This window comes from Odontesthes bonariensis, chromosome 2, assembly GCF_027942865.1.
Source record: "Odontesthes bonariensis isolate fOdoBon6 chromosome 2, fOdoBon6.hap1, whole genome shotgun sequence".
Classification (NCBI taxonomy): domain Eukaryota; kingdom Metazoa; phylum Chordata; class Actinopteri; order Atheriniformes; family Atherinopsidae; genus Odontesthes; species Odontesthes bonariensis.
Genome location: NC_134507.1, coordinates 45352654 through 45379536, shown reverse-complemented (window position 1 = coordinate 45379536; position 26883 = coordinate 45352654). Strand labels below are relative to the sequence as shown.

The 26883-nt window shown below is 45.0% G+C and overlaps 1 protein-coding gene across 10 annotated transcripts; it reads right to left on the bottom strand.

The window, feature by feature from the left end:
- Positions 1 to 1949: 1949 nt before the first annotated feature.
- On the bottom strand, positions 1950 to 25189 carry tk2 (thymidine kinase 2). Of its 10 annotated transcripts, none has more exons than XM_075482454.1 (11): positions 24931 to 25189; positions 20975 to 21106; positions 13789 to 13826; positions 13464 to 13538; positions 12412 to 12465; positions 5834 to 5923; positions 5634 to 5707; positions 5136 to 5224; positions 4783 to 4862; positions 4470 to 4550; positions 1950 to 2931 (listed from the first exon to the last, which is right to left on the bottom strand). In XM_075482454.1, exons 1-11 carry the CDS (start codon positions 25088 to 25090, stop codon positions 2800 to 2802), a joined length of 1005 nt encoding a protein of 334 aa, XP_075338569.1. In that variant the 5' UTR covers positions 25091 to 25189; the 3' UTR covers positions 1950 to 2799. The 10 variants fall into 10 exon arrangements, with proteins under 10 accessions (XP_075338569.1, XP_075338560.1, XP_075338640.1 ...); XM_075482445.1 differs by having other exon boundaries at positions 13789 to 13893; positions 20988 to 21106; XM_075482525.1 differs by lacking the exon at positions 24931 to 25189 and adding an exon at positions 24484 to 24547 and having other exon boundaries at positions 13789 to 13893; positions 20988 to 21106.
- Between the last annotated feature and the right edge of the window lie 1694 nt (positions 25190 to 26883).

Below are 26883 nucleotides of genomic sequence, written 5' to 3'. Positions count from 1 at the left end.
ATTGTTTGCATGTGTGAGGATCTCGTCGCTTCATCGCAGGTCTCGGTGAGGATGTCTCACTCTTCGGTGTCAGAGGTTACCAACAGTTAACACACCAGTGGAGTCCAGCTTTTACTGCTGACTCTTCTTTGTCCTTTAGGGCGCGTTGGTTAGGCCGATGTGTGTCAGGGTGGAAGTCATCTACTGGTTCTGGCACCTTCTTAGTGACTGGCGTGAATCCAGGTTGTTCTCTGCGACTTTAACAGCTGTGTGTGACCAGTAGCACCTGGAACGGGCCTTCCCAGCATTTGGACTTCCAGTGTTTCCTGCGAAGTTCCTTCAGCACCACCCAATCACCTGGCTGGAGTGGGTGCAGGGGTGTGTCTGCTGAGGCTGGAAGTGCTGCTTTCACTGTCTGTGAAACATCAGGTCCCACTCCCAGGTTAGGAGGTCTGCCGAATAAAATTTCAAATGGGCTGAGATTCACTCGAGCTCTGGTTCTCATCCTCGTATATGTGAGCACAATAGTTAATGCTTTTGTTAATGGCAGACCCGTTTCTTAACAGCAATTGGCTAACTTGGACTTTCATGTACCATTTTCTCTTTCCACAGCACCTCCACTCTGAGTGATAAGCACATTGGGCCTCATGCAACAACCGTTCGTACGCACAGATTTGTTCTTAACTCGTGCGTACGAGTGATTTAAGAGAATTTGCGCATTCACCAATCTTTTTGTACTTTTTTTTTTACGTTTTCTTTCAGGTATGAACAGAATTCACGAGTGATCCAGACCTGTCGTAGGAGTTTCATAAAATAGTCCGCTGTTATTCCAATCAAGTTTGCTTGACTAATGGATTGTATATTTAATTACTTTGAAGCAAACATAAATAAATATACATTATACCCCATAATTATGCTGACATTATTCTGTTTGACTTAAATTGTGCACTAATTGAAGGTTCATTTGACTCTGTAGATAACAAGGTCAATGGGAAGCGATTAAGACTGCCAAGCACTATGCTGCTGTAAATATGCAGCTTACTGGAGCCACGACTCCAGAGAGAAACACGCCGATCAAACCCAATTCCACCACACGTCCAGGTCCTCACCACCCTTGGATTTTTGGCCACTGGAACCTTTCAGAGGGACATTGGAGACAGATCGGGGGTGTCCCAGTCCTCTGTGAGTCGTGCGCTCCCTTATCATCAAAGCTCTCATCAGTTTATCACCCATGGTACATCAGATTCCCATAAACCGCTGTCCAACAAGTACAGATTAAGAGGGACTTTCATCCCGTGGCTGGACTGCCAATCATAGTCGGAGCAACAAACTGCACACATACACATCAAAGCAGCCGTGCTGTTGTGGAGCGCACTGAGCTGAAGGCCAGGTGGGGGTGTCTGATAAAGCTTATAGTTAGGGATGGCTCAGGTGACCCTGAAACATCCCATAGTTAAGCTGCTATAGGCTCAGACTACTGGGGGCTGCTAAAACCCCAGCTGGTGGAGGCGGATGGCCACCCTTCCTGGTTCTGGTTCTGCCAGAGGTTTCTTCCTGTTCAAAGGGAGTCGTTTCTCTCCACAGTCGCCTCAGGCACGCTCAGGCCGGGAGATTGGACCGAAAAACAAAAAGTTTTCAGTGCAATCTGTTGGTTTCCTTAGCTAGGAAACTGTTTTTGAATTGGCTCTATATGAATGAATTAAACTAATTTTGAAACAATGAGTTAAGACTCTAATTGTCTTGAATTGGATTTTATAATTGAAGTGCCTTAAGATGACATTTGTTGTGATTTGAAGCAATATAAATAAACTGAACTGAATTGAACTGAAGGTGTTGCAATGGTCCAGTCAGAGTCCAGACCTCAGCCTGACTGAGATGCTGTGGTGGGACCTTCAGAAACCAATGCTGCAAACCTGTTTCAGTCTTCCACAGAAGTATAGGACAACTACTAGTGAGTGAAAGCTCCACAATTATTCTTTAATAACTTTATTGATGAAGAGGTGGAATCAGAATAGAATGTGTTTAACCCTGGGTTTATCACATCTGCACCATCTGTATGACTTCTTGTGTTGGGGCAGAGACGGTGCTCTTGCCTGTAGCTGTCTGCAGTGGTGTTCAACCACTCATGCATACAGTTGGTGCGGAAACACTTAACATCCCGTTTTCTTTTGTTCCTCTGAACAAGCTCGTCTGCCAACGTTGCTTCACTGAACCTTTTCTTTGACTTCAGCTTGCCCTTCTTCCATAATGATTATTTTATGGCTCGGAGAAGACAGGGCACAGCCAGATCACGGGTGGAATGTAACTGACATTACTGCTGGGGTACTTGTATAGAGTATTTCCAATTTCTGACTTCTAGTTAATTATCTAATGAATTTCTCATCATCAGCTGTAGATAGAAAAGATGCCCACACCAGTCAGGTTAAATTGATTACCAATCAAACCCTCGTGTCACTGTGAAGTCACACTGTTCTGACTCATTAAGATTCAACATAAAGGTATGAAAACATTAAAAGTGTAGAATGTGAGGTGGTGACACACGGGGCAGTTAAACAAAGACTAAACCGGTACAATAACAGCAGACAGTGTAGAATGAAACTCCCGTCAAAAAGTCTTTGATTTAAAAAACTACCATGTCTGAGGTGAAGCTGACAGTCGGTGGAATGTTTCACCTGTTCGGAAGTTGATTCTGATGCTTTTACGTATTATGGATTGGTACAAAACTGTCCCATGTGGGAAGATTACTCAAAAATGACAAATTCCCTTTAAACATTGAACTGTAGTGCGTTGTGGCAAGCTTAAGTAAAAGTAAACATCTCTTTATGATCTCCCGTCTTCATCTCGGGATGTGTTTTCAGTTGTAGATGACAGGCAGCTAGCTGTGAGGATCTTTTCCCGGAGCTCCTCATACTGTTGCAGCATGCTCTCCAGGTCATGGTCTGCCGGAATCACCTGGAAACACATTTTGCCTTAAAATCTTTCTTTAAAAAAAGAAAGAAAGAAACAGAGCAGAACTACAGAACAGCAAATTCTGTAGAAGACTAAATATTGAGTAAAAATGTATTTGGTGACAGTCAGTGGCTCTACATGATGAGATTAATGTGATTATAGCTATAGTTGGGTTCTGCTCCTTGTCTGAGCGAGGGTAATTCTCCTTGGATATAAGGCGGTGAATGAATGGGATCAGAGGCACAAAGCGTGTCATATCCCGGTATGATAGGTGGCGCTGTACCCATTCCACCTGTTGCTAATAGAGCCACTTCCTGTTGACCTCTTCACCACCAACAACAACAACAAACTCAGGCATTGGAGAAAGATGGAGAACGCAGAGCCAGATGAAGCTACGTCCCTCTACATTTGGTCTGTGATGAGCTGCTTGTTGCACAAACTCGATGCCCAACGGAGCATTCTCCATCGCGTTGTTTCTTTCTTTCTGACGGCGACAACAACAGTAACATCGTCTCCTTTGACTTCCGGGTCACGACCCCGGGAAAACATCTGGAGCATGCGCAGAACGCAAAGTCTGATTCACCACGTGCTTCAGCGTCTACAAGCAGGTTTAGAGTGACTTTCAACCCAGTTATCTCGGGGTCTGAATCCCATCCGATCCAGTTTCTTCAGATTAAAGGGATAGTTCGCCTCTTTTGACATGAAGCTGTATGACATCCCATTTCAGCAACATCATATTATGAACATCTTCTTACCCCCTGCTGCGTCCTGTGAGCAGAGTTCCAGCCTCGTTTTGGCGTTGATGAAGGTAGTCCGGCTAGTTGGCTGGGGCCACAAAAATAAAGCGTTTTGCTTCTCAAAACAATATGCGTTCAACAGAGTAATACATTTGCATCACAAAATCGTTCTCGAGGAAAAAGTCAGACCTCACAATCTCTTGGCCCTATTTTCTCTCCCTTCGTATCACTGCCTGCTGCCGCCTGCCGACAGCCGCGCCTGTTACGGTGTTTGCTGCTCGGAGGCATGATGGTGTGGTGTGCCTAGCCTGAGCAGTAAACACCATAACAGGCGCGGCTGTCGGCAGCACACAGTGATATTAGCAATAAAGGATATTGCTAATATGGGATGTCATACAGCTTCATGTCAAAAGAGGCGAACTATCCCTTTAAGGTGTATACATGAACTTAATAACTCAGTCTTATTGTAATTTAGCCCTTAATCCGATTTTTACAGTGCCATGTAACCCCACTGAGTGACACCTGCAATACCATCACCTGCCAACAGAGAGACAGAGTGGACAGCCCCAGTCTTTATCCCCTTACAGTCATCACTCTCAGACGTGATTTTGTTTTTATTTATCAGAGCATGGTTTGTGTACCACATATATTACAGGCAACTGGATAGTGTATTGGTAAGATTGCTGCCCTTCATGTGGGTGACTGGAGTTGGAATCCTGACCTCCCTCCTTGCATGAAAGGGATTGTTGTATTTTGATGGTATTTGCTCAAAGCAAAGCACAGAGCTGCCTGCACATCACTCACCAAAACAGGAGCAGGAAGAGGAGAGGAGGAACGCTTAATGAGCCAGTCCTCATACAGCTGATGAATGGACTCCAGATACTCCTGGTGAACACACACACACACACACACACACACACACACACACACACACACACACACACACACACACACACACACACACACACACACACACACACACACACACACACACACACACACACAGAGAGAGAGAGAGAGAGAGAGAACTGAGGACACATGATGGCAATTCCCCAGCTCTCTAAAAGCCATTTATTAGTCTGACTGACAAGCTTGCTGTGTTTTGTTACGTCCTCACCAATGGGATGACTTTCTCCTCCTCCCTGCATCTCTGCTTTAACCTTTCCTGGCAGGTCTGAGGAGAGGTCTGCAGGTAAACTGGAGCAACAGAAAAGTCAGAACACATGAGAAAACTGTTAGAGCCTCAGATGAGATGTTAGCTAATTATAGACCTATATCCAATCTCCAGGCTCAGATCTGTTCATGTGATGGACCACATAGGCATGTATGGGTTTGGAACAGAGCACAGCACCTACAGTATAACACTGGAAAACCTAACCAGAGTTAGCTGACAGGAACATGACTATTTTTCATAGTCTTTGTCTTCATCATAACCTTCAGCAAATGTTTTTCTGCCTTGGATGCTCTTACCAATCAGGTCAACTGGAATGGATATGTTTGTGGTGATCCAATCAAACCACTCGCTCAGAACAGCATAGTCCACCTCTGGCATTTTCCCACTGGGGGAGGGGCAAGGGGTGGCAACAGGAAATAATCAGAATGCAGAAATCATCAGATATAGTGACAGTATTACAATAACTATATTTACAAACCTTCACTGACTATATTAGGTCATTGTGGGCCAGCAGGACTGCAATATGCTGGACCAAACACAAAGTTGCATGAATGTTGTGAAGTAGCTTTTCAGGTATATGGTCCCTACTGAAGTTTGAAAAAAATACTATACATTGTAATAAATATCAGTATTGCAATATAAAATGTGTAAAATACCCCACATAATTACTCTTTGTTAGTGAGAATAGTGAATGCACGAATCCTCACTGAGGATAGCCAAGCTTTCAAGATGTACCAAATATAGACTTGGCCTGATCCTGGTGCAAAAGTCTGTTAAAGCACAGGTACTGGTACCTTCTAAAGAGATTCTCCACAAAGATGTATTTGGCACTGAAGATTGACCTCTCCATCATCCCAACAGGAGCACACTGTGAGTACATACAGCTGCTGTTATTCTCTATGTTAACTTGCAATGTTTACACAGTATTCAGTAACCACACTGGATGGCTGTTGGTTTACAGTACCACAAATGTGTTGATATGTAGTTCACTTACAATGGCTGACAGGTGGTTCTCCAGCATGGTGAGCTGAACATAGGTCTGTAGCGTGATGCCCCATCGCTGAGGGTCCTGGTACATCAGAGCCTGCAGGGATAAGGATAGCTTAGAGAGCTCCAACCACCTTACCAGTGGGTAACAACCTGAGGCACAAGTCTTGGCATTTCAATCGCTGGCAGGCCAAACTGCCAATAAGGACATGGAACATTACTTTGGAAAGAGCCCCAGCTCATGTAAAAGGTTGAGAGAAAATGGCTGGGCAACACTTTGTGGAGGTCAGGGACACATGCTCTGGATTTGCAGACCAACCCTGTGATTGGAATATTCCCCAGAGAGTGGGTTCCAATTTCAGGGGGACCACACCTCTCAGCCTGCCAGGGTAAATTCATGCCAGGATTCTGTTTGGACGTCTGCAGCGACTGACTCTGCAGAAAGTTGGCGACCTCTGAGCACTATGAGCCTCAGCATCCTCTGACCCGCTCTGTCATTTTACCTGGCCCACCACTTCCTGGCTGAGCTGCTGTCGTTCCCAATCTCTTCCACTGTGTTATAACACCACTGACAGCTGACTGTGGGATATATAGCAGAGAGGAAGTTTCACTACTGGACTTGTTGCACAGGTGGCATCCTATCAGGGTACCATGCTGGAGTTCACTGAGCTGCTGAGAGCGAAACATTCTTTCACAGATGTTTGTAGAAGCAGTCTGCATGCTGAGGGGCTGGACTTTATACACCTGTGGCCATGGAAGTGATTGGAAGAGCTGAATTAATTCTTTGGATGGGTGAGTGAATACTTTTGGCAATATAGTGTATGTTCAAACCCTCACCTGTAAGCTGTGGGTAGTGACAGAAAAAATATAGATCACAAAAACAAGTGGCAGAAATGAGTTTCCTCTGAGGGTGTTTGGGCTCACCGTTAGAAATGTGGTAATAAGGAGCTACACTGTATCAGAGTAGAGTTGCTGCTCATCTGCGTCAAAAGGAACCAGTAGAGGTGGTTAGAGCATCTGGTCAGGATACCTTCTGAAGGCATTTTTGGATGTCCTGTGGGAGGGAGCAGGGCCTTGCCACTGCTAGCACCACATTCTCTGTTTACGGTGATTCCAGAAGATGTTGCAGCAGTCTCAGACACAGTGGTGCCGGACAGAGATTGGGTTTAGGCCATGTATTAGGGCTGCACGATTATGGAAAAAAATCATAATCACGATTATTAATCAAGATTATGGAACAACGATAAAGAACGGAATTTTATTGCACTTCTTTCCAAAAAAAACAACAATTTTCAGTGCAGAATGTAATTTAAAAATCACGAAATGATCACGTTTTGATCATTTGTTTGAATGCCACATTATCAACGGTGTTTATTGGAGCCATGGCTTTGGCTAAATAAATTGCGATTTCTTTTGTTATTTCTTTGTGATGTTGGCGCATATAGTGTTGCACGGTGCAGGGTGGCATTTATGGTTGTCTGCATCTGGGCAGTGGCATGGGGACGGGGCATTTGTGAAACTTTGCTTTTCATGCATTCGTTGTATTTTTCAACATGGTTCTTCTTTAAAGCTATAATGTGTAATATTTCACGGACAATGAATGTCTCCATGTCGCTCCGCCATTTTAAAACTACGGGATTTGTAGAAGGACATGTCATCAGCTTCGCCCTTTCCGTTTCCAATGTGGAAGTCAGAAGAGGCTGGCTCCTTGGTATAATTCACAGCTGCGTGCTTTAAAGCAGACTGCAAGAAAGCTGGAGAGACAGTGGCGTTCCTCTAATTTAGAAGAGTCTCAGTTCGTCTGGAAAGATAGTTTAATAACGTATAAAAAAGCCCTTCGTAAAGCTAGAACTGCTTATTATTCATCATTGATAGATGAGAATAAGAATAATCCCAGGTTTCTCTTCAGCGCTGTAGCCAGTCTGACTAAGAGTCCGAGCTCTGCTGAGCCAGTTATTCCTTTAACTCTCAGCAGTGATGATTTCATGAGCTTCTTTATTAATAAAATTGTTTCTATCAGAGAGAAGATTGATGGAGTCCTTCCCACTATTATCAGTGATGTATCATCAAGTACAGCAGCTTTAGAAGTATCTTTAGAACCTGATTTGTATTTAGACGGCTTCTGCCCAATTGATCTCTCTGAGCTAACAACAGCAATAGTCTCTTCTAAACCATCAACTTGTGTTTTAGACCCAATCCCAACCAGACTGTTCAAGGAGGTTTTCCCATTAATTGACACATCCATATTGGATTTGATCAATCTGTCTTTGTTGACAGGATATGTACCTCAGACTTTTAAGGTTGCTGTAATTAAACCTTTACTTAAAAAACCTACTCTTGATTCAGAAGTGTTGGCTCATTATAGACCTATATCCAATCTCCCTTTTATGTCTAAAGTTCTTGAAAAAATAGTTGCAGCTCAGCTTTGTGATCACTTACACAGAAATAATCTGTTTGAAGAGTTTCAGTCAGGATTCAGAGTGCATCATAGCACAGAAACTGCACTGCTGAAAGTTACCAATGATCTCCTCTTAGCCTCTGATAGCGGACTTGTGTCTGTGCTTGTCCTGTTGGATCTCAGTGCTGCATTTGATACGGTCGATCACAGTATCTTATTACACAGACTTGAACATGTTATTGGGATGAAAGGAACTGCATTAGGCTGGTTTAAGTCATATTTATCTGATAGATTTCAGTTTGTTCTTGTAAATGAAGAATCTTCCTCACACACCAGAGTAAGTCATGGAGTTCCTCAGGGTTCTGTGCTTGGACCGATTCTTTTCACTTTATACATGCTTCCATTAGGTAACATTATTAGACAGCATGGCATAAATTTCCATTGCTATGCTGATGATACTCAGTTGTACTTATCTATGAAACCAGATGAACCCAATAGGTTGGTCAGACTACAAGCATGTCTTAAAGACATAAAGACCTGGATGACTCAGAACTGTCTGCTTCTAAATTCAGACAAAACTGAAGTCGTTATCTTTGGACCTGAGCGTTTCAGGGAGAAATTGTCTAGCTATATAGTTACTCTAGATGGTATTTCCTTGGCTTCTAGTTCTACAGTGAGGAACCTTGGAGTTATTTTTGACCAGAACTTATCATTTGACTCGCATATAAAACAGGTTTCTAGGACTGCCTTCTTTCATCTTCGTAATACAGTGAACCCTCGCTATAACGCGGTTCACCTTTCACGGTCTCGCTGCTTCACAGATTTGCATCGTGCATTGTGTTCTGCATTCTGATTGGCTGAACAGTCTCTCCGCTTCTTCTCTACCTGTGTGTCAATAACGTTGCGGTTTAATATGTACACGTACACGTTCATTACAGTTCTCAAACATAATCGATGGTGGCATGTCGGTATATAAAAATCTTTTTGCCCAGAAGAAAAAAAAAAGAGCGACAACAACTACCGATAACGATGTTCTTCTCTCGAAAAAACACACCTGCACCGCGGGCTTTGGAAGAAAAAAACGCTACAGAGCGGAGTCAGGATGCAGCAGCGGCTCAGTCAGTAGAGCAGTGAAATACACGCGAGTCACTATTTGTCCTACTGTACTTTGTATTTTTTTCATAATAATTTTTCATTTTTTCCCGTTCTAATCCAATGACTCGGGTCGCGGTGGGGCAGTGCTGATCTCCGCAATTTGAAGCCTTCAGTTCGTATTGATGATTAAAATGATTATTTTACAGTACAGTAGTTATTTGTAAAAAAAAAACGTTTATACAGTACTTTTGTTTGTTAAACAAATGCTTGGGCCTGTAAAAAGGTTTTGTTCTTTGGTTTCAATGTATTATGGAGTATTTCATTGTATAATAATTGTAAAAAAAAAATAAAGGTTACTACTTCACGGATTTTGCCTATCACGGGTTCTTTTTGGAACGTAACCCCCGTGAAAAACGAGGGTTCACTGTATTGTTAAAATCAGGAACATCTTGTCTCAGAGTGATGCAGAAAAACTAATTCATGCATTTGTTACTTCAAGATTGGACTACTGTAATTCTTTATTATTGGGCTGTCCCACATATTCTCTGAAAAGCCTCCAGCTGATCCAAAATGCTGCAGCCAGAGTTCTGATGAGAACTAACAGCAGAGATCATATTTCTCCAGTTTTAGCTTCTCTTCATTGGCTCCCTGTTAAATTCAGAATAGAATTTAAGATTCTTCTCCTTACATATAAAGCTCTTAATGACCGAGCTCCATCATATCTTAAAGATCTCATTGTAAGATATTTTCCTAACAGAGCACTTTGTTCCCAAACTGCAGGTTTACTTGAGGTTCCCAGAGTTTCTAAAAGTAGAATGGGAGGCAGAGCCTTCAGTTATCAGGCCCCTCTCTGTAGAACCAGCTGCCAGTTTGGGAGGCAGAGCCTTCAGTTATCAGGCCCGTCTCTTGTGGAATAAGCTGCCAGTAAATGTCCGGGAAGCAGACACCCTTTCCACTTTTAAGACCAGGCTTAAAACTTTCCTTTCTGATAAAGCTTATAGTTAGGGATGGCTCAGGTGATCCTGAAACATCCCATAGTTAAGCTGCTATAGGCCTAGACTGCTGGGGGGCCTCATCTGTCACACCTTTCCTCACTTTACTCTCTTTATGTATGTGTGATATTATTGTGGTCATTAACTCGTGTTTCCCTGTTCCAACAGATATCCTTTGAATGGTGTTACAGTGCCCCCCCCCCCTTTCTGTCTTCTCAAACCCCAGCTGGTGGAGGCGGATGGCCACCCTTCCTGAGTCTGGTTCTGCCAGAGGTTTCTTCCTGTTAAAAGGGAGTCGTTTCTCTCCACAGTCGCCTCAGGCACGCTCAGGCCGGGAGATTGGACCGAAAAACAAAAAGTTTTCAGTGCAATCTGTTGGTTTCCTTAGCTAGGAAACTGTTTTTGAATTGGCTCTATATGAACAAATTGGATTATTTTATGAATAATTATGATTACAATGAATTGAATTCCAATTGGCTTTAATTGGACTTTATTATCTAAGTGCCTTGAGATGACATTTGTTGTATTTTGCGCTATATAAATAAAAATGAATTGAATTGAATTGAAATTGCTTAGTCAAGGTGGTGAGTCGTTGGCCGGGTGGGGGGGGGGGGTACTTGGAATGGGACGGGGGCTGTTAGAGCAATAACGAAGCTGTTTAAGAGCTGTAACACTTTTTTATTTAAATTATTAACTATTTACATTAACAACCAGTAGGTGTCGCAATTCAATGTTATCAATGCTGTCTTTTAATGTCTGAGCCTGGCAAAGCATTATTACTTCGGTTTAAAAAAAAAAAAAAAAAAAAAAAAAAATTTTTTTTTTTTTTTTTGGGAACGTTGGCAAGGCGGCAGTGCGAGTTTGCTAAGGCGGCCGCCTTGACTATAATGCGCTGCGGGAAATACTGAATAATGTAATATGTTTCTATGCTGTTCTTGTTAATAAATTCCCCATAAGAGGCTGCAAAGGTGAGTCCGACTACTCTTTTCTCCACAACAGTCCCAAAGGAAAGACACACTAATCCTTTTAAAAAAAAGTCATGCTTAGATTATCTGAGTAAATCATATACTTTATTATTTCACTTTATAGTCTGACCAGAGCTGCAGACTATAAATTCTGAAAAACGAACTGTCAGTGATAGAAAACACACATTGCATCGTGCTGTTAAAGGTCTTAAATAGAATATATTTGCCTATTCATAGATTTAGAATTATGCCGTAAGGGAGGAGGTGTCACTCAGTGGGGTCACATGGCACTGAAAAGATCGGATTATTGGCTAAATTACAATCAGACTGAGTTATTAAATTCATGTAGACACCTTAATCTGACAAGAAACTGGATCGGATTCAGACCCCGAGATAACTGGGTTGAAAGTCACTCTAAACCTGCTTGTAGACGCTGAAGCACGTGGTGAATCAGACTTTGCGTTCTGCGCATGCTCCAGATGTTTTCCCGGGGTCGTGACCCGGAAGTCAAAGGAGACGATATTCCTGTTGTTGTCGCCGTCAGAAAGAAAGAAACAACGCGATGGAGAATGCTCCGTTGGGCATCGAGTTTGTGCAACAAGCAGCTCATCACAGACCAAATGTAGAGGGACGTAGCTTCATCTTGCTCTGCGTTCTCCATCTTTCTCCAATGCCTGAGTTTGTTGTTGTTGTTGGTGGTGAAGAGGTCAACAGGAAGTGGCTCTATTAGCAACAGCTGGAATGGGTACAGCGCCACCTATCATACCGGGGTATGACACGCTTTGTGCCTCTGATCCCATTCATTCACCGCCTTATATCCAAGGAGAATTACCCTCGCTCAGACAAGGAGCAACTCAGTCTTATTGTAATTTAGCCAATAATTCGATCCTTTCAGTGCCATGTGACCCCACTGAGTGTCATAAAGAATTTCTAACTTTTAAATGGAGTCAAAAAGTGTTTAAAAAAAAATAGAATTGAGTGGAGTATTTTTACATATCTTTGTACAGCTTTTAAGGGAAGCTTTTATTTTAGAAGTTACTTACTCATTATCATAATGTTAGATCTCATCTTAATTTCAGTCTGATATCAGGTCTGTGCAATGATAAGGTAATAACAACACAGCTGTGTATATTACCAGAGGGTTGTGTCCGCGGACATTCCTCCATTTAGAGACTGGTTCTGTGATGACCTGGGAAAAAGGAGAGAAGACAGGAATGTCTACATAAACAATTCTTATTTTTGGGCTTAATTAACAGTAACACTGGAGACAACAAACTCAAATTGCATCATTATTAATACTCAGCAATTAGGTTTGGTCTTTGTCTTTAAAATGTGACTCTTTCTGCTATTTTAAAGTCTTATTTTCAAAGACGGGGAGGCCTCAAAGTAGTCAGGCAGAGGATGGAAGAACTCGGAATATGCTAAAATTTTCTAACACTAGTCCAACACTTCAAATCTGTCATGTCAAATGGAAGCCATGTCAAAGTTCAAGCCAGCATCAGTGCCAAATAAAGTACACTGCTCAAAAAGGTAAAGGGAACACCTAAACGATGGTGTTCCCTTTAGAGTCAATAGAGTCTGAACTTGTCAGAGACCTGGACTGCAGCCAGGTAAAAGGTCGTTGCATAAGGCTCCTGCCTCCAAAGTGCTGTTTATGTAACTGCATTGTTTTGGAAAACATTTGTTGCTATACTTTGAAGTGTTTCTGTATGTTTGAGTGTAGACTGTTCTGATACAATACACCATCATGTGGTGAGTCTCGTGATGAATTTATTCACAGTTGTAGATATTTTCCTATAACAAGCTGTGGCCATTCAATGGGAATCCTGTGCAAGTGCAGGAGTTTCCAACAACTACTAGGCCCACACTTGTGCACGAGTAAACTAAGTGGTCTGTTTTGTTGGTGCACGTACAAGTATGAATGTGTGGTGGCAGCTCCATGGTTGATCAGCTGTGAGTGTGTGTGTGTGTGTGTGTGTGTGTGTGAGTGAGAGAGAGGGCCTCTAAGAGTCTGGCTAAAGGGCCTCTGAATGTAATGAATAACGATTTTCAACTGCAATATTTCATTCATTGAGATCTAGGAAGTGTTATTTTAGTGTTCCCTTTATTTTTTTGAGCAGTCTACATCACTGTGGGAGTGCAAACACAAGAATGTCAAATTTGCTGTGTAACAACTGCTTTAGGTACCTCTATATTAGTTGATTTGCTGAAATACTCCAGACACGTCGTCTTCCCACTGGCAATATTCCCTTCGACGCAGATCTGAAAACAGGGACAGTAAGAGCGATACAACAGGCCTTTCTATGGAAAGAAAATGGACAATCCTATGATCTCATTTTAGAATTTCTATTATACACTGTGAAGTATAATGAATTCTATTTAATCACCATAAAGAAGGTAATAATGGATGTGAGATCCCAAAGCAAGGACTAAAAGCAGCTGCCAGCTATGAAAGTAAGTATTTACTACATACTGTGAAGAATGAACACAATGAAAAATCGTGGAGGCTCACCACAGTTTTCCTGTCGACTTCATTCCGCACCAACTTTCCTTGGAAGGAAGACAACATAGTGAGACAAGAGTTCCTGTCACTGCTGGCTCCTCTTAAGTAAACAGGCTACAGGGTGTTCAGAAGGACAGAAGGACAGACACAGCAGTGGGTTAGCAGGCTGACAAGTTTCAGCTGGCTTTTACTTTTCAACAGTGAGTATGATAAAGATGCCCAACTTCTTCCATGAGAAAGTTCAGATGCACCATTTGAAAAAGGTAGAAGTCATTTGCTTCTTTCTTTTACTTTCACTGACTCACTGACTTTCTCTGTCTAAATAATACACAATTCATTGCATCAAGGATACATTTCTAGCACAACAGCTCTTCAGCCTCTGGAAGTGGAAACCTGCACATCTGGAAAGGCTCCAGCAAAGGTGAAAGGTATATACAGGTTTTAGAAGTTTCTTTTTCAGCAGGACCAAGTTAAGCCACATCCGCATCTATTCCAACAGCACGGCTTCATAGTAGAAGAATCCGCTGTAGCATCCTTAACCCTCCCGCTGCCGCCCGAAGCTGTCGCATTCCTTAACCCTCCCGCTGCCGCCCGACGCTGTAGCATCCTTAACCCTCGCGCTGCCGCCCGACGCTGTAGCATCCTTAACCCTCGCGCTGCCGCCCGACGCTGTCGCATCCTTAACCATCCCGCTGTCGCATCCTTAACCCTCGCGCTGCCGCCCGACGCTGTCGCATCCTTAACCCTCGCGCTGTCGCATCCTTAACCCTCGCGCTGCCGCCCGACGCCGTCGCATCCTTAACCCTCGCGCTGCCGCCCGACGCCGTCGCATCCTTAACCCTCGCGCTGCCACCCGACGCCGTCGCATCCTTAACCCTCGCGCTGCCGCCCGACGCTGTCGCATCCTTAATCCTCCCGCTGTCGCATCCTTAACCCTCCCGCTGCCGCCCGACGCTATCGCATCCTTAACCCTCGCGCTGTTGCCCGACGCTGTCGCATCCTTAACCCTCGCGCTGCCGCCCGACGCTGTCGCATCCTTAACCCTCGCGCTGCCGCCCGACGCTGTCGCATCCTTAACCCTTGCGCTGCCACCCGACGCTGTCGCATCCTTAACCCTCGCGCTGCCGCCCAACGCTGTCGCATCCTTAACCCTCCCGCTGCCGCCCGACGCCGTCGCATCCTTAACCCTCCCGCTGCTGCCCAACGCCGTCGCATCCTTAACCCTCCCGCTGCTGCCCAACGCCGTCGCATCCTTAATCCTCCCACTGTCGCATCCTTAACCCTCCCGCTGCTGCCCAACGCCGTCGCATCCTTAATCCTCCCGCTGTCGCATCCTTAACCCTCCCGCTGCCGCCCGACGCTGTCGCATCCTTAACCCTCCCGCTGCCGCCCGACGCTGTAGCATCCTTAACCCTCGCGCTGTTGCCCGACGCTGTCGCATCCTTAACCCTCGCGCTGCCGCCCGACGCTGTCGCATCCTTAACCCTCGCGCTGCCGCCCGACGCTGTAGCATCCTTAACCCTCGCGCTGCCGCCCGACGCTGTAGCATCCTTAACCCTCGCACTGCCGCCCGACGCTGTCGCATCCTTAACCCTCCCCCTTCCGCCCGACGCTGTCGCATCCTTAATCCTCCCGCTGTCGCATCCTTAACCCTCGCGCTGCCGCCCGACGCTGTAGCATCCTTAACCCTCGCACTGCCGCCCGACGCTGTCGCATCCTTAACCCTCCCCCTGCCGCCCGACGCTGTCGCATCCTTAATCCTCCCGCTGTCGCATCCTTAACCCTCCCGCTGCCGCCCGACGTCCGCGTTCCCGTTGGGTTGACATGATCACACAGCCCACCCCGCCCCCTGATGACAGCCCTCACTGCTTCCTCCACACAGCCATAGGATAAATGCCAGATTAGAAAACACACACGTTACAAAACTGGAGTCTGACTGTCAGTAACAATGCGGGACAACGTCTCAATTTGCAGGACGTGTGAAAAGTAACGTGAATCAGCTCTTTTAAGAGTTTTCAATGATATCTTTTTAGCTACTGACTCCGGTGACTGTGTTATTCTGGTGCTTTTAGATTTAACTGCTGCATTAGACGCAGTGGACCATGAACTTTTAGTTTCCCGTTTGAAACAGCTGGTGGGCATCAGGGGCGTAGCACTGGAGTGGTTCAGGTCATACTTGGCTGATCGAACGTTGTGTGTCAGCATTGGTGACTCTGTGTCCTCCTCTGCTCATCTCTCATGTGGGGTCCCCCAGGGCTCAGTTTTAGGCCCTCTTCTCTTCTCTTTTTACCTGCTACCACTTAGTTCCATACTTATGCCCTTTTTCCACCGAACATTTTTGTACCGGTACGGCTCTACACGGTACGACTCTACCCTGATTGGGAGATTTTCCACCGCGGGTTGAAGGTGGGACCAGTTACGATTTTTAGCACCGGCTAGTACCTGCGTCAGAGGTGGGTCTAGTCGGTACTAGCGGATACTAAAACGTCATGTGATCAGTGCTGTCCACTGATTGGTCAGGTGAAATTACGTCATACACGCGACGAAGCTCGGGGAGCTTTAAATAATCACCCGCCATGTATGAAAACACACCTGCGAGAGCAACAGAGAATAAACAGAATTGCGAAGATGGAAGACCAGAGAAGGAAAGCCAACCCATGGACGATGAGCGAGGTGCAGACCTTTCTGTGTGTGGTGGCTGAGGACCGCATACAGAAGGAACTGGACGGAGCGACACGAAATGAGAAGGTGTTCCAGCCAAGCTGATGGCTAGCCATGGCTATCACCGGAATTCTCAGCAGTGCCGAGACAAGCTGAAGAGCGATTACCGGGAGGTAAAGGACCACAACAGCCGGAGTGGGTCAAACAGAAAATCATGGAAGTGGTTCGACCAAATGGACGGCATTTACGGTCACCGCCCGGCGAACGGCGTGGATTTGGCGACGTCTTTGTTGGAGGCGATGGAAAATGGTAAGTGTTGTTCTTATCCCCTTGGTGCAACGCTTATATCTTAACAAATGCATGTTTTATATCGTAACAAATACATGTTCAGTCTTTAACTTGTGTAAAACGTTACACAGATGTCTCATGTAAGTTCTTCTGAGTGAGCTAGCAAACAACGCTGTTTTGGAAGGCTAGCACAGTGTGTCACCTATGCGGTTACGTGTATGCGTTTCATATGTTCACACTTTTTTTTTTTTTCCCTCAAGACTCGGTTTGTGCAACCGATGAGTGTTCGGTTGCTGAGGTCAGCGAAGATCCTCCAATCCCGCAGGCTTCAGAACCGACACTGGCATCGCAATCTGCAGCTGAGGCAACAGCTGCTATCTGCATTCCACCGGCACCAACACTGGCGTCGACGCCTGTGTAGACAACTCCTGCTGTTTACTTTTGTACTGTCTTTTTTAATAAAGAGCTTGGTTTAACTAAACAATATGAATTGTCAACTGCAATACACATTACACTCCATCGTTGTGTTTATTTTTGACCAGGCACGGCGCCAGGATTTCAGTTTTAGATGGGCCAGACCAATTGTGGGTGGGCCTTAAATAATAATAATAAAAAATCAAATCACTGTTTAACCTAATAAAAAATGACTGGCAAATATATTGTCATATTATCTTTGATAGATAATAAGAGATATTTTAATAGCTTGCTCTTTAAATATTTTGATGCATTGTGAAAAGTGTCGGTGCGGATCCGCGATCGCTCTCCTTGGTTCTGAGCAAAAAGAGCGCTTTGGAATCTCCATTACACACCTAACATGGCTTTAGCGCATCTCAGACCTGAGGCCTATAGTAAAAATGGTCAGGAATATTTCCCTAAAACATATTTAAGTTCTGCTCGTATAACATGAGGCTGAATATTTCACAACTGTGTTTAATTCTTTTAAATTAACAAAAGGCTTATATATCAACACTGCCCGACAGTTCAAACCATCGGGCACAGAGAACTTGGCCAACGTCATCTGTCGCAACATGCTCCAAAAGAACAAAAGAAGATTTTATACAACATTCATTTCTGATTTTGGCTTACAGAGAGAAGATACATTAAAATGTATCTATAGGCTACTACGAAATAATAACTAGGCCAACAATAGCGACCGCTAATTCACGCTCATCGGAAGATAACAGCCAAAAACGCATATTGGATCAAGCACAACATTATAAAAGTTTGCTTTGCTGCATTGCAAAAACAAGAAGCATTTCAGAAGCCACTATGGCTAACTTATCAGGCTAAAAACGAACTGGGTAGACAAAATGAAAAGCTCTTTTCCAAAACGCTATATCCACCTTGCATTTTCATAAATATATATATTTTTAGATTGATATTACCGGAAATACACAACTAAATAAAATGACTTTTTTTATGTTTTCAAAAATGGCTTTATAGCGTTTTGGAAAAGATCTCTTCAAATGACAATCATGTTTTTGCACCAACAGGCAAGATTAGAATATTGCCAAACGTGAAAATAGTCATGGGAAGAAGACAGCGCAGAATAGGCTTATCCATTCATTCAATTAGGCTCCGAAATTACAGGAGCAGTCGACGGGGCTTGCTCTTGAAAATGTCAATGATTTCATCGAAGTCGAGAGTTACCGTAAGCTCTCTCTCAAATGTCAACAGACAGAGGGACATAAGGCGAGAAGTAAGCATGGTGCTCCTATTTGGCGTTTTAATCCGGTTGACACTGGAAAAGACGCGTTCAACTGTACAGGATGTCATTGGTAGTGTTATCAGAGCTTTTAAGAAAGCATGAATATTCGGAAAAACGTCCTCATTACATATGTCCATCACTTCAAGAAGACTTTTGAGAAGTTCTCCTAGGGCTGTTGCGGTGAGGGAATTCCCACCGCGGTGACTCATAGCCGCTCAACAGCGTGGTATGCGGTGATATCGTATTTTTGTTCATTAGGCTACTTTTCACGACATGCAATGTTAGATGAAAATCGAGCGCATAATCCGTCTTTTTTTCCCAGCGATTCTGACATTTCACTTTGCTTTGCCTGTCATTTACTCGCTCACAGACCAACATAGCGGAGATCAAGCAGCGCATGCCCCAGTTCTGTTGCCAGTGCCACATGGCAAATATCAACATTGTTGCAGACCTGCGCACGTTTCGTTTAGTAATGACGGAGAAAAACGAAGCAGATCAGTGCAGCTGTTGAGCTCACGTGTCCGGGATACAGTTTTTTTTAAACAGACTGCCGCCGACCAACCAACCCAATCTGAACTTTAACTGTTTCCGCGAACAGACAATTCACAAACTACTCTGAGAATACGTTTCACCTACACAGTTTTGTTGAAATGATCAGGTATTTCCCAACAGCAAATGTGCACACCAAGCTGTGGTTCTGTGGAAGCTAGTTTTTTGTTGATATTAGACGGTCGCATTTACAACGTTAAACATGGATAATAAGGGAAGATTCAAAGCCATAAAGTGTCCGGACTAGGCAGAGGAGTAAAGCCGAGATAAAGGTAGGCCACTGCATTTTATTTTAACTTCTATTGTTACGACACTGAGTAGGCATATTCTTGTAATATCAGCTCCTGAGGGAGAATGAGACCACAACGAGTAGCATGCAGACGTGTGTGCGTGTGCGGTGCCTATATGCAAAGATGACGAGAGAAACGGGGCACCTCGCTGTGTTAATGTGTTTCTCCTGCCTTGCGGAAAAACTCTTTTAGTTTCTCGAGTTGTTCTGCGCGTGCAAGCGGGCGTGCGGTGGTGGCGGTGGCCTGGACACGCACCGCGGAGGTCCTCTCAGCACCGCAGTGATTGCATTTTGCGGTTATCGCGACAGCCCTAAGTTCTCCCCTTTTTTTCTTCCTCTCTATGAGTTGCACAAACACTGCGAGCTCCGACTCTGATATCGTTATGTGGAAGCGCTTCGCAGCATCATTGAGAGAGTTCGCTATAGTGGCCAAGGTGGTGTCATTTGTATCAAGGCCAGGAGACCTCAAGATTGCCGCAGATGCCATGAGGCCATAAGTGTCACTGTGGAATCGAGTGTTCAGTTCATTAAGTTGGCAGTCTATTAGCGCGTTGGAAATGTTGCGCAGGTCACTGTCACTCCTCACCCTTGTAGATTTCCCCAACGTGCATGTGACAAAACTTCCCTCAAATCGGCCTGGGAGCTTTCTTGAGCGGGACGGCAAACTGGGTACATCCCAATTCTCGACACCATGATCCTCCATCATCTTATTTGTTGTTTCCAGCATCTGTAAGAACGCACAGTCACCGGAGCGAATGTCTGTCAGTTCTTGTTTGAGGTTCTCGATCAAATCAACCGTGTCTGTCACTGATGTGGAGATAGACTGGAGGCTTTTAGACGTGAAGTCTGATTTACTGAACAACTGTTTGAAAAATACAAGGAGGAATATGAACTTTTTTGTTCTGATCTGCTGAAGGAGTGACTGTGCCTCAATCTCACTCTGCCCCCCCTCTTCTGCGTACTGTGCCAGAACCTCCACGATAACATCATACAAAATGAAAACTTTTGTCACTGCAGCAGATCTTGAATCCTAGTGTCACACCCTCGCTGCAATTCCAGTGACCTCTGATCGGGCCGCATCTCTCTTTGCGCGTTGAGGAAGCGGGCATGACGTTCGCTGCCGCACATGAAGGTGTACAAGGTGTTGAGAGAGTCGAAAAAGGTTGAGGCATCCAGCGATGTCCGGGCCACAGATGACAGGACGAGGTTTAACCTATGGGAGTGACAGTGCACGTAGACGGCGTTTTGAAACGTGCCCCTAAGGATGGCTTGGACACCCCCCTTTTGCCCAGACATTACCGATGCACCATCAAACCCAAAACCAACGCAAAGGCTAGGATCTAGTTCAAAAGGTGCGACAACTTCCAATATTTTCTGTGCTATCGCATCAGCAGTCATGTTGTCTGTGGCTACCAGGCCAACAGCGCGTTCTCGCACAGTCCCCATGTGTACATACCGTAAGCAAACGGCCACCAGCTGCTTTTTAGATACATCCTTACACTCGTCTGCTAAAATAGCATAGAAAGATCCCTCATGCAGTTCACGTTTAATCCGTCGCAAGAGGAGAGTGCACGAAGCATCCAACAGGTCATTCTGGATTTCGTGACTGAGCATCTTTGCATTGCTAGGGATCGCATCTAGTCGCTCTTGAATTGCTTTGTCATGTCTGCAGACAAGTCTATAAAATTCAAGGAAATTACCTGCGTTCTTTACCTCATCATTCTCCCGGTTGCCACGCAGGGGTACTTCTTGTTTGGCACAAGTGATGAGAACGTCCAGGATGACTTTGATGTGCTGGCGATTCCTTGCTATGATTTCACCCTGTCTGCCATCTGTGTTGTTGAGTTGATGGATGACAGAGCCACGCTCAGACATTGATAGCCTGTAATTGTTCAACTTATCCAGTGCAAACTTATGCGATTTGCTATTTTGGTGCTTGAAACAAGCGTGATTGAGGTGCTTCCAGTCACGGTATCCAGTCTGGCTAAACTTCTCCTCCCTGCCCCGCTCACCAAAGTGCCGGCACATCTTACAGAAGACTGCATCCTTCCTAATGCTGTACTCGAGAAAATTGTATCTGCTATACCAGTTTGTGGAGAAACTCCTTGCTTTAGCCGCTTTCGGACTGTAGGAACCTTTGGCAGTTCTAATAACCTTTTAATCCGCGGGGCCGTTTTCTCCCGTGTTCGGACATACAGGAACTCAGGGCTTTCTCCCTTAGTTCCTATAACTATTTAGCTCCTTCTCCGAGGTCGGGTCTTTTCATAGTTCTTATAGAACTAATCTAACGGAGGTGTGTGGTGGTCGGTAGCTACGCCCCTTGTCATGCTATCACGGCTGAAATGTTTACTCATACACGGACACAACCGGCGGGTGTTTAATAAGTTAAACTTACACTGGTCTCATTTGTCTGCAGCGCTGCTCTCCTTTCTTCCTTCATGAAATAAAAAAGTATCGTCTCCTGACTCTCTCTGTGAGCTTTTCCAGCCTCGATATTAGACGCCTGATGTGATTGTCCATGATTAATATCACCATCATGCAGACCATAAACACAGTGGCCTCCCCGCTCTCCATATTAGCTTCTTGGTGGTGTTTTTTCTACTCTCCTTACTTTTACCGTTTTGTTTTGTGTTTGAATGTAGCGCTAAACGGCTAACGGCTAACACGTCACTGAAGCAGGCGGCTGCGCGCGGCGCATCAGTCCCTATCAGGTCCCGACTCATGTGCGAATGCAGACTGAAACAGTTCCGCTGGGGAAGGATAGTTATCAGAACGAAATTCGAGGAGGGTAGTTCTGATAACTACTTTCTTAGAACGGTCTGTCCGAAAGCGGCTCTTGTCACCTATCACTGTGACCGGATACTTAAGCACTGGTTGAGTTGCTGGCTCATCCACAGAAGACAGATCCACAGTGCTATCATCATCCACTCGCGAGGAGGCAGGAGGAGCAGAGGCACTAGCACCAGCGCTGGTCGCACTAGCCACATTAGCATCCTGGGGTGGCACAGAGGAAGATGTGCTCGCAGGTGTTGTGGATCTCAGCTCTCCCTCATCTCCTGGTTGCAGTGATGACTCCGATACAGTCCGTGTACGTTTAAGGTATCTAAACAATGACTGCTACGATATTGTTCTAAAATGGAAATTATTCTCACACTTGGAGCTAGCCTAGGATTACAGCCAACCAACAAGCTACGATCCCAAACTTAGCCTAACTGTCTTCTGACCAGCTTTTTAATATTAAAAAAAAACAAAACAAAAAAACATTTAGACTATTTTCGCACAAATCATTACATTATTTGTCGATTTTTAATAATTATTCACAACATTAAAAAAAAATTATTTTTTGGAAGAAAAGTTTTGGGTGGGCGGGCCTAGGCCCATCAGGCCCACCCATAACGCCGTGCCTGCTTTTGACTAACCGCGGCGTGACACTTTGTAGTCACCTGAAACCGACGTCACGTTAGTGGTGAACGGGCCGACTCCGCCCACTTCCAGGTCACGGTTTGTGTGGAAATGGAAATGGTACTGGTGCTGTGTCGTGTAGTGTAGTGTCGCGCTATATCGAACCGAGTAGAGTAGGGCTAGCTCGGCGGTGGAAAATTAGAAAGCATGGTATCTCCTTCCACTTTTACACGGATGACAGCCAGATTTATGTCCCCCTCAAAAAGAAAGACGCTTATTCTATGAAACCACTACTCAGGTGTCTACTACTGGGGCTCCCCTTGTAGATCTGGGCTCCTTGGCCCAGTTCATTAAAGCTGCGGTCGGCAACTTTTTTTTAGTCATATTAGCTTGAACTGTCATGGGATTCTGGATGTAGAATATTAAATAGGCTGTTTAGGAAAAATAACGAAATCTGTAGCTCCCTCTGAAGCCTGTAATCATGCTTACAAAAACCGAGCGCTCCCGGCTGTTTTTAACCAATCACGTTAGGGTGGAGGAATCCTACCTGTCAATCACAGCTTGTGCACACGCTGCTGAGCGTGAGTCTGCCCCAGCTTGTGTGCGCTCACACTGGTGTGAACTCACGTGCACAACCCCGTCCACAGAGGGGGAGGGGTTTGGGGGGCGATTCGGAGCTTGGTAGAGGTTGGGGGAGGGACCTGAAAGTTGTATCAGTTCGAATTTTCCGACTTTAAGGCTGATTCATACTCGGCGCAACCTCGCTCATACTAGCTGGTCGCAAATGGCGCAAACGGTCACGTGTCCCAAAATTCCGCCACACCCCCCTTAGCAAGCTAGAAAATCCTCGCGCGTCACAAGGGCGCGCACACAACTTTTTTTCTGACTTCGCGCGCGCTCCACCGGAAACAGCTGACCAAGAAAAAGAAAAAATGAACACTGCAGAGACCGCGGTGACCGAGAGGGTGCGCCTCTACAAAGATCTGTACAACACGTCTATGAAGTTACACTGGGACAACGTTGTCCCAAAGGACAACGTTTGACAAAGTTCGTCTTGTTGCAAAGGACGAACATTCCACCTTCTCTTCTGTTTTTGCCGCAGCCGCTTAGCTCTGAGATACATATACAGTTCTACACCCAGAGTAAATTCATTCCGCATCAGATGTGCCAGCCTCTGCTGACGGGACACCACAGGTGGCATTGTGTATGCTTTCTTCGTATGCTTTTCAGCTTGTTTCCTCAACAGTGACGCCCGCTGGTCTGGAGAGAACTGCAAATGTGACGCATACTCGGCGCAAACTGCGCTTATGAGCTGAAGGAACTGTGAAGGGGCTGGCGCTTTCGATGACGTCATTAATGGTTCTCGAGCCAGAACAGTTGCGCGTTTGCGCCGAGTATGAATCAGCCTTTAGACTCGGAATTTTGAAAACCTGCCGACTGCAGCTTTAAGCCAACTGTCACTAACCTTGGGGTAAAAGTGGATACTGATCTCAAGCTCAACCGTCAGATAAATTCAGTTGTTAAATCAAGTTTCTTCCACTTGAGGCAGCTTGCCAAAATGAAACCTGTTCTTTCAAAGCACCAGTCTGGATTAGTGTAACGCACTTAATGTGGGGGTCAGTGGGTCCTCCATCGCCCGTCTTCAGATGGTGCAAAATGCTGCTGCACGTCTTTTAACTGGCACACGTACATACAGCATATTTCCCCCAGTTTAGCCTCATTTCACTGGCTGCCCATACATTTTAGGATCAGTTTTAAAGTTATTTTATTCACTTTTAAATCCCTCAATGGTCTCACCCCATCCTACCTCTCCGAGCTGCTACAGCTGCTCCTGGGTGTACCGAAAACAAAGCGATGCTCAGAGGTGAGCTTTGCTGTGGCAATTTACCTCGCTAGCAGTTCTGATCGGCACACAAAGTCAGCCCGCAAGGAATTGTGGGACGGTATTAGCTCTGGTGTATCAAATGCTAACGAATTCAGAGTTTAGATAATTCCAGGAAGTTGTATTCAGTCAGGAACCTTTCTATGCAAAACAGACTACTGACCGGACCCTGAAAGCAGAGGAACCAGGTGAGCCTCTTATGACAGCAACAGGAAGTTTTTCCCTGGACGGTTTCCTGTTGCCACGACTGAACACTACTTCCAATAGGAAAATCATCAAAACTAAGTAAAGTACCGAGCCGTGCCGAGCCGTGCCACACCATGAAGAAAAGTACCATTTGTGCCAGTTAAAACCCACGAGCCCCATACCGACCTGCTGCCACCTGCTGCGTGACGCTGAGTGCTCTGCACTGGTTCCCAGCAGCTAGCTTCCCCTTTCTCTTACATCCAGCAGAAAGAGTCCGGGCCACGGCACGGTGAGCAGACACCAACTTCACAAACATGGACAGCATTGAACCACCGGGAGTTGCCATTTCACAGTGAACATTACCTACACAAGAGCAGTGAAGAAGAGACAACAGTGATTATGGTGGGGTCTCTTCTTCTTCTTCTTCTTCTTCTTCTCTTTTGTTGCATTACCGCCACCCACCGGTGTGCACCATAGACATAATATACGGCTCATTGTTTATTACATGGTTGAATCCTACTGTTACCTCTGTTCTCCACCAGGGGCCGACAGAGCTCTATAAATGGTTTAACAGCCTAACAAACAGCTCAGTGACTTTAACTTGATCATTTTTATGTCTAAAGATCAACACTCAGTTCACAGATTATAAGTAAAACGTGGTTTTAAGCCCCAGCTTTCACTCAGCATCAACTTTCTTTGAAACTGCTATTTGCTGACTGGTACCGTAGTTGTGGGTGAAAGTTTGCTCAACAAACCGGCAAATTGTGTTTGGGTTGATATTTGGAAGCTAACATGTTAACTGTTAACAGTAGCAGCTGACTTTACTGCAGCATTTTCAGTGAGTAATTGAGAGAACAAGGACACGAAAGTGTCCATTGCTATGCTGATGCTACCCAGCTGTACTTATCTATAAAACCAGATGAACCCAATAGGTTGGTCAGACTACAAGCATGTCTTAAAGACATAAAGACCTGGATGACTCAGAACTGTCTGCTTCTAAATTCAGACAAAACTGAAGTCGTTATCTTTGGACCTGAGCGCTTCAGGGAGAAATTGTCTAGCTATATAGTTACTCTAGATGGTATTTCCTTGGCTTCTAGTTCTACAGTGAGGAACCTTGGAGTTATTTTTGACCAGAACTTATCATTTGACTCGCATATAAAACAGGTTTCTAGGACTGCCTTCTTTCACCTTCGTAATATTGTTAAAATCAGGAACATCTTGTCTCAGAGTGATGCAGAAAAACTGCTCCATGCATTTGTTACTTCAGGATTGGACTACTGTAATTCTTTATTATTGGGCTGTCCCACATATTCTCTGAAAAGCCTTCAGCTGATCCAAAATGCTGCAGCCAGAGTTCTGATGAGAACTAACAGGAGAGATCATATTTCTCCAGTTTTAGCTTCTCTTCATTGGCTCCCTGTTAAATTCAGAATAGAATTTAAGATTCTTCTCCTTACATATAAAGCTCTTAATGACCGAGCTCCATCATATCTTAAAGATCTCATTGTAAGATATTTTCCTAACAGAGCACTTCGTTCCCAAACTGCAGGTTTACTTGAGGTTCCCAGAGTTTCTAAAAGTAGAATGGGAGGCAGAGCCTTCAGTTATCAGGCCCCTCTCTGAGGAACCAGCTGCCAGTTTGGGAGGCAGAGCCTTCAGTTATCAGGCCCCTCTCTGAGGAACCAGCTGCCAGTTTGGGAGGCAGAGCCTTCAGTTATCAGGCCCCTCTCTGTGGAACCAGCTGTTAGTTTGGCTTCAGGAAGCAGACACCCTTTCCACTTTTAAGACCAGGCTTAAAACTTTCCTTTCTGATAAAGCTTATAGTTAGGGATGGCTCAGGTGATCCTGAAACATCCCATAGTTAAGCTGCTATAGGCCTAGACTGCTGGGGGGCCTCATCTGTCGCACCTTTCCTCTCTTTATGTATATGTGATATTATTGTGGTCATTAACTCGTGTTTCCCTGTTCCAACAGATATCCTTTGAATGGTGTTACAGTGCCCCCCCCCCCCCTTTCTGTCTTCTCAAACCCCAGCTGGTGGAGGCGGATGGCCACCCTTCCTGAGTCTGGTTCTGCCAGAGGTTTCTTCCTGTTAAAAGGGAGTCGTTTCTCTCCACAGTCGCCTCAGGCACGCTC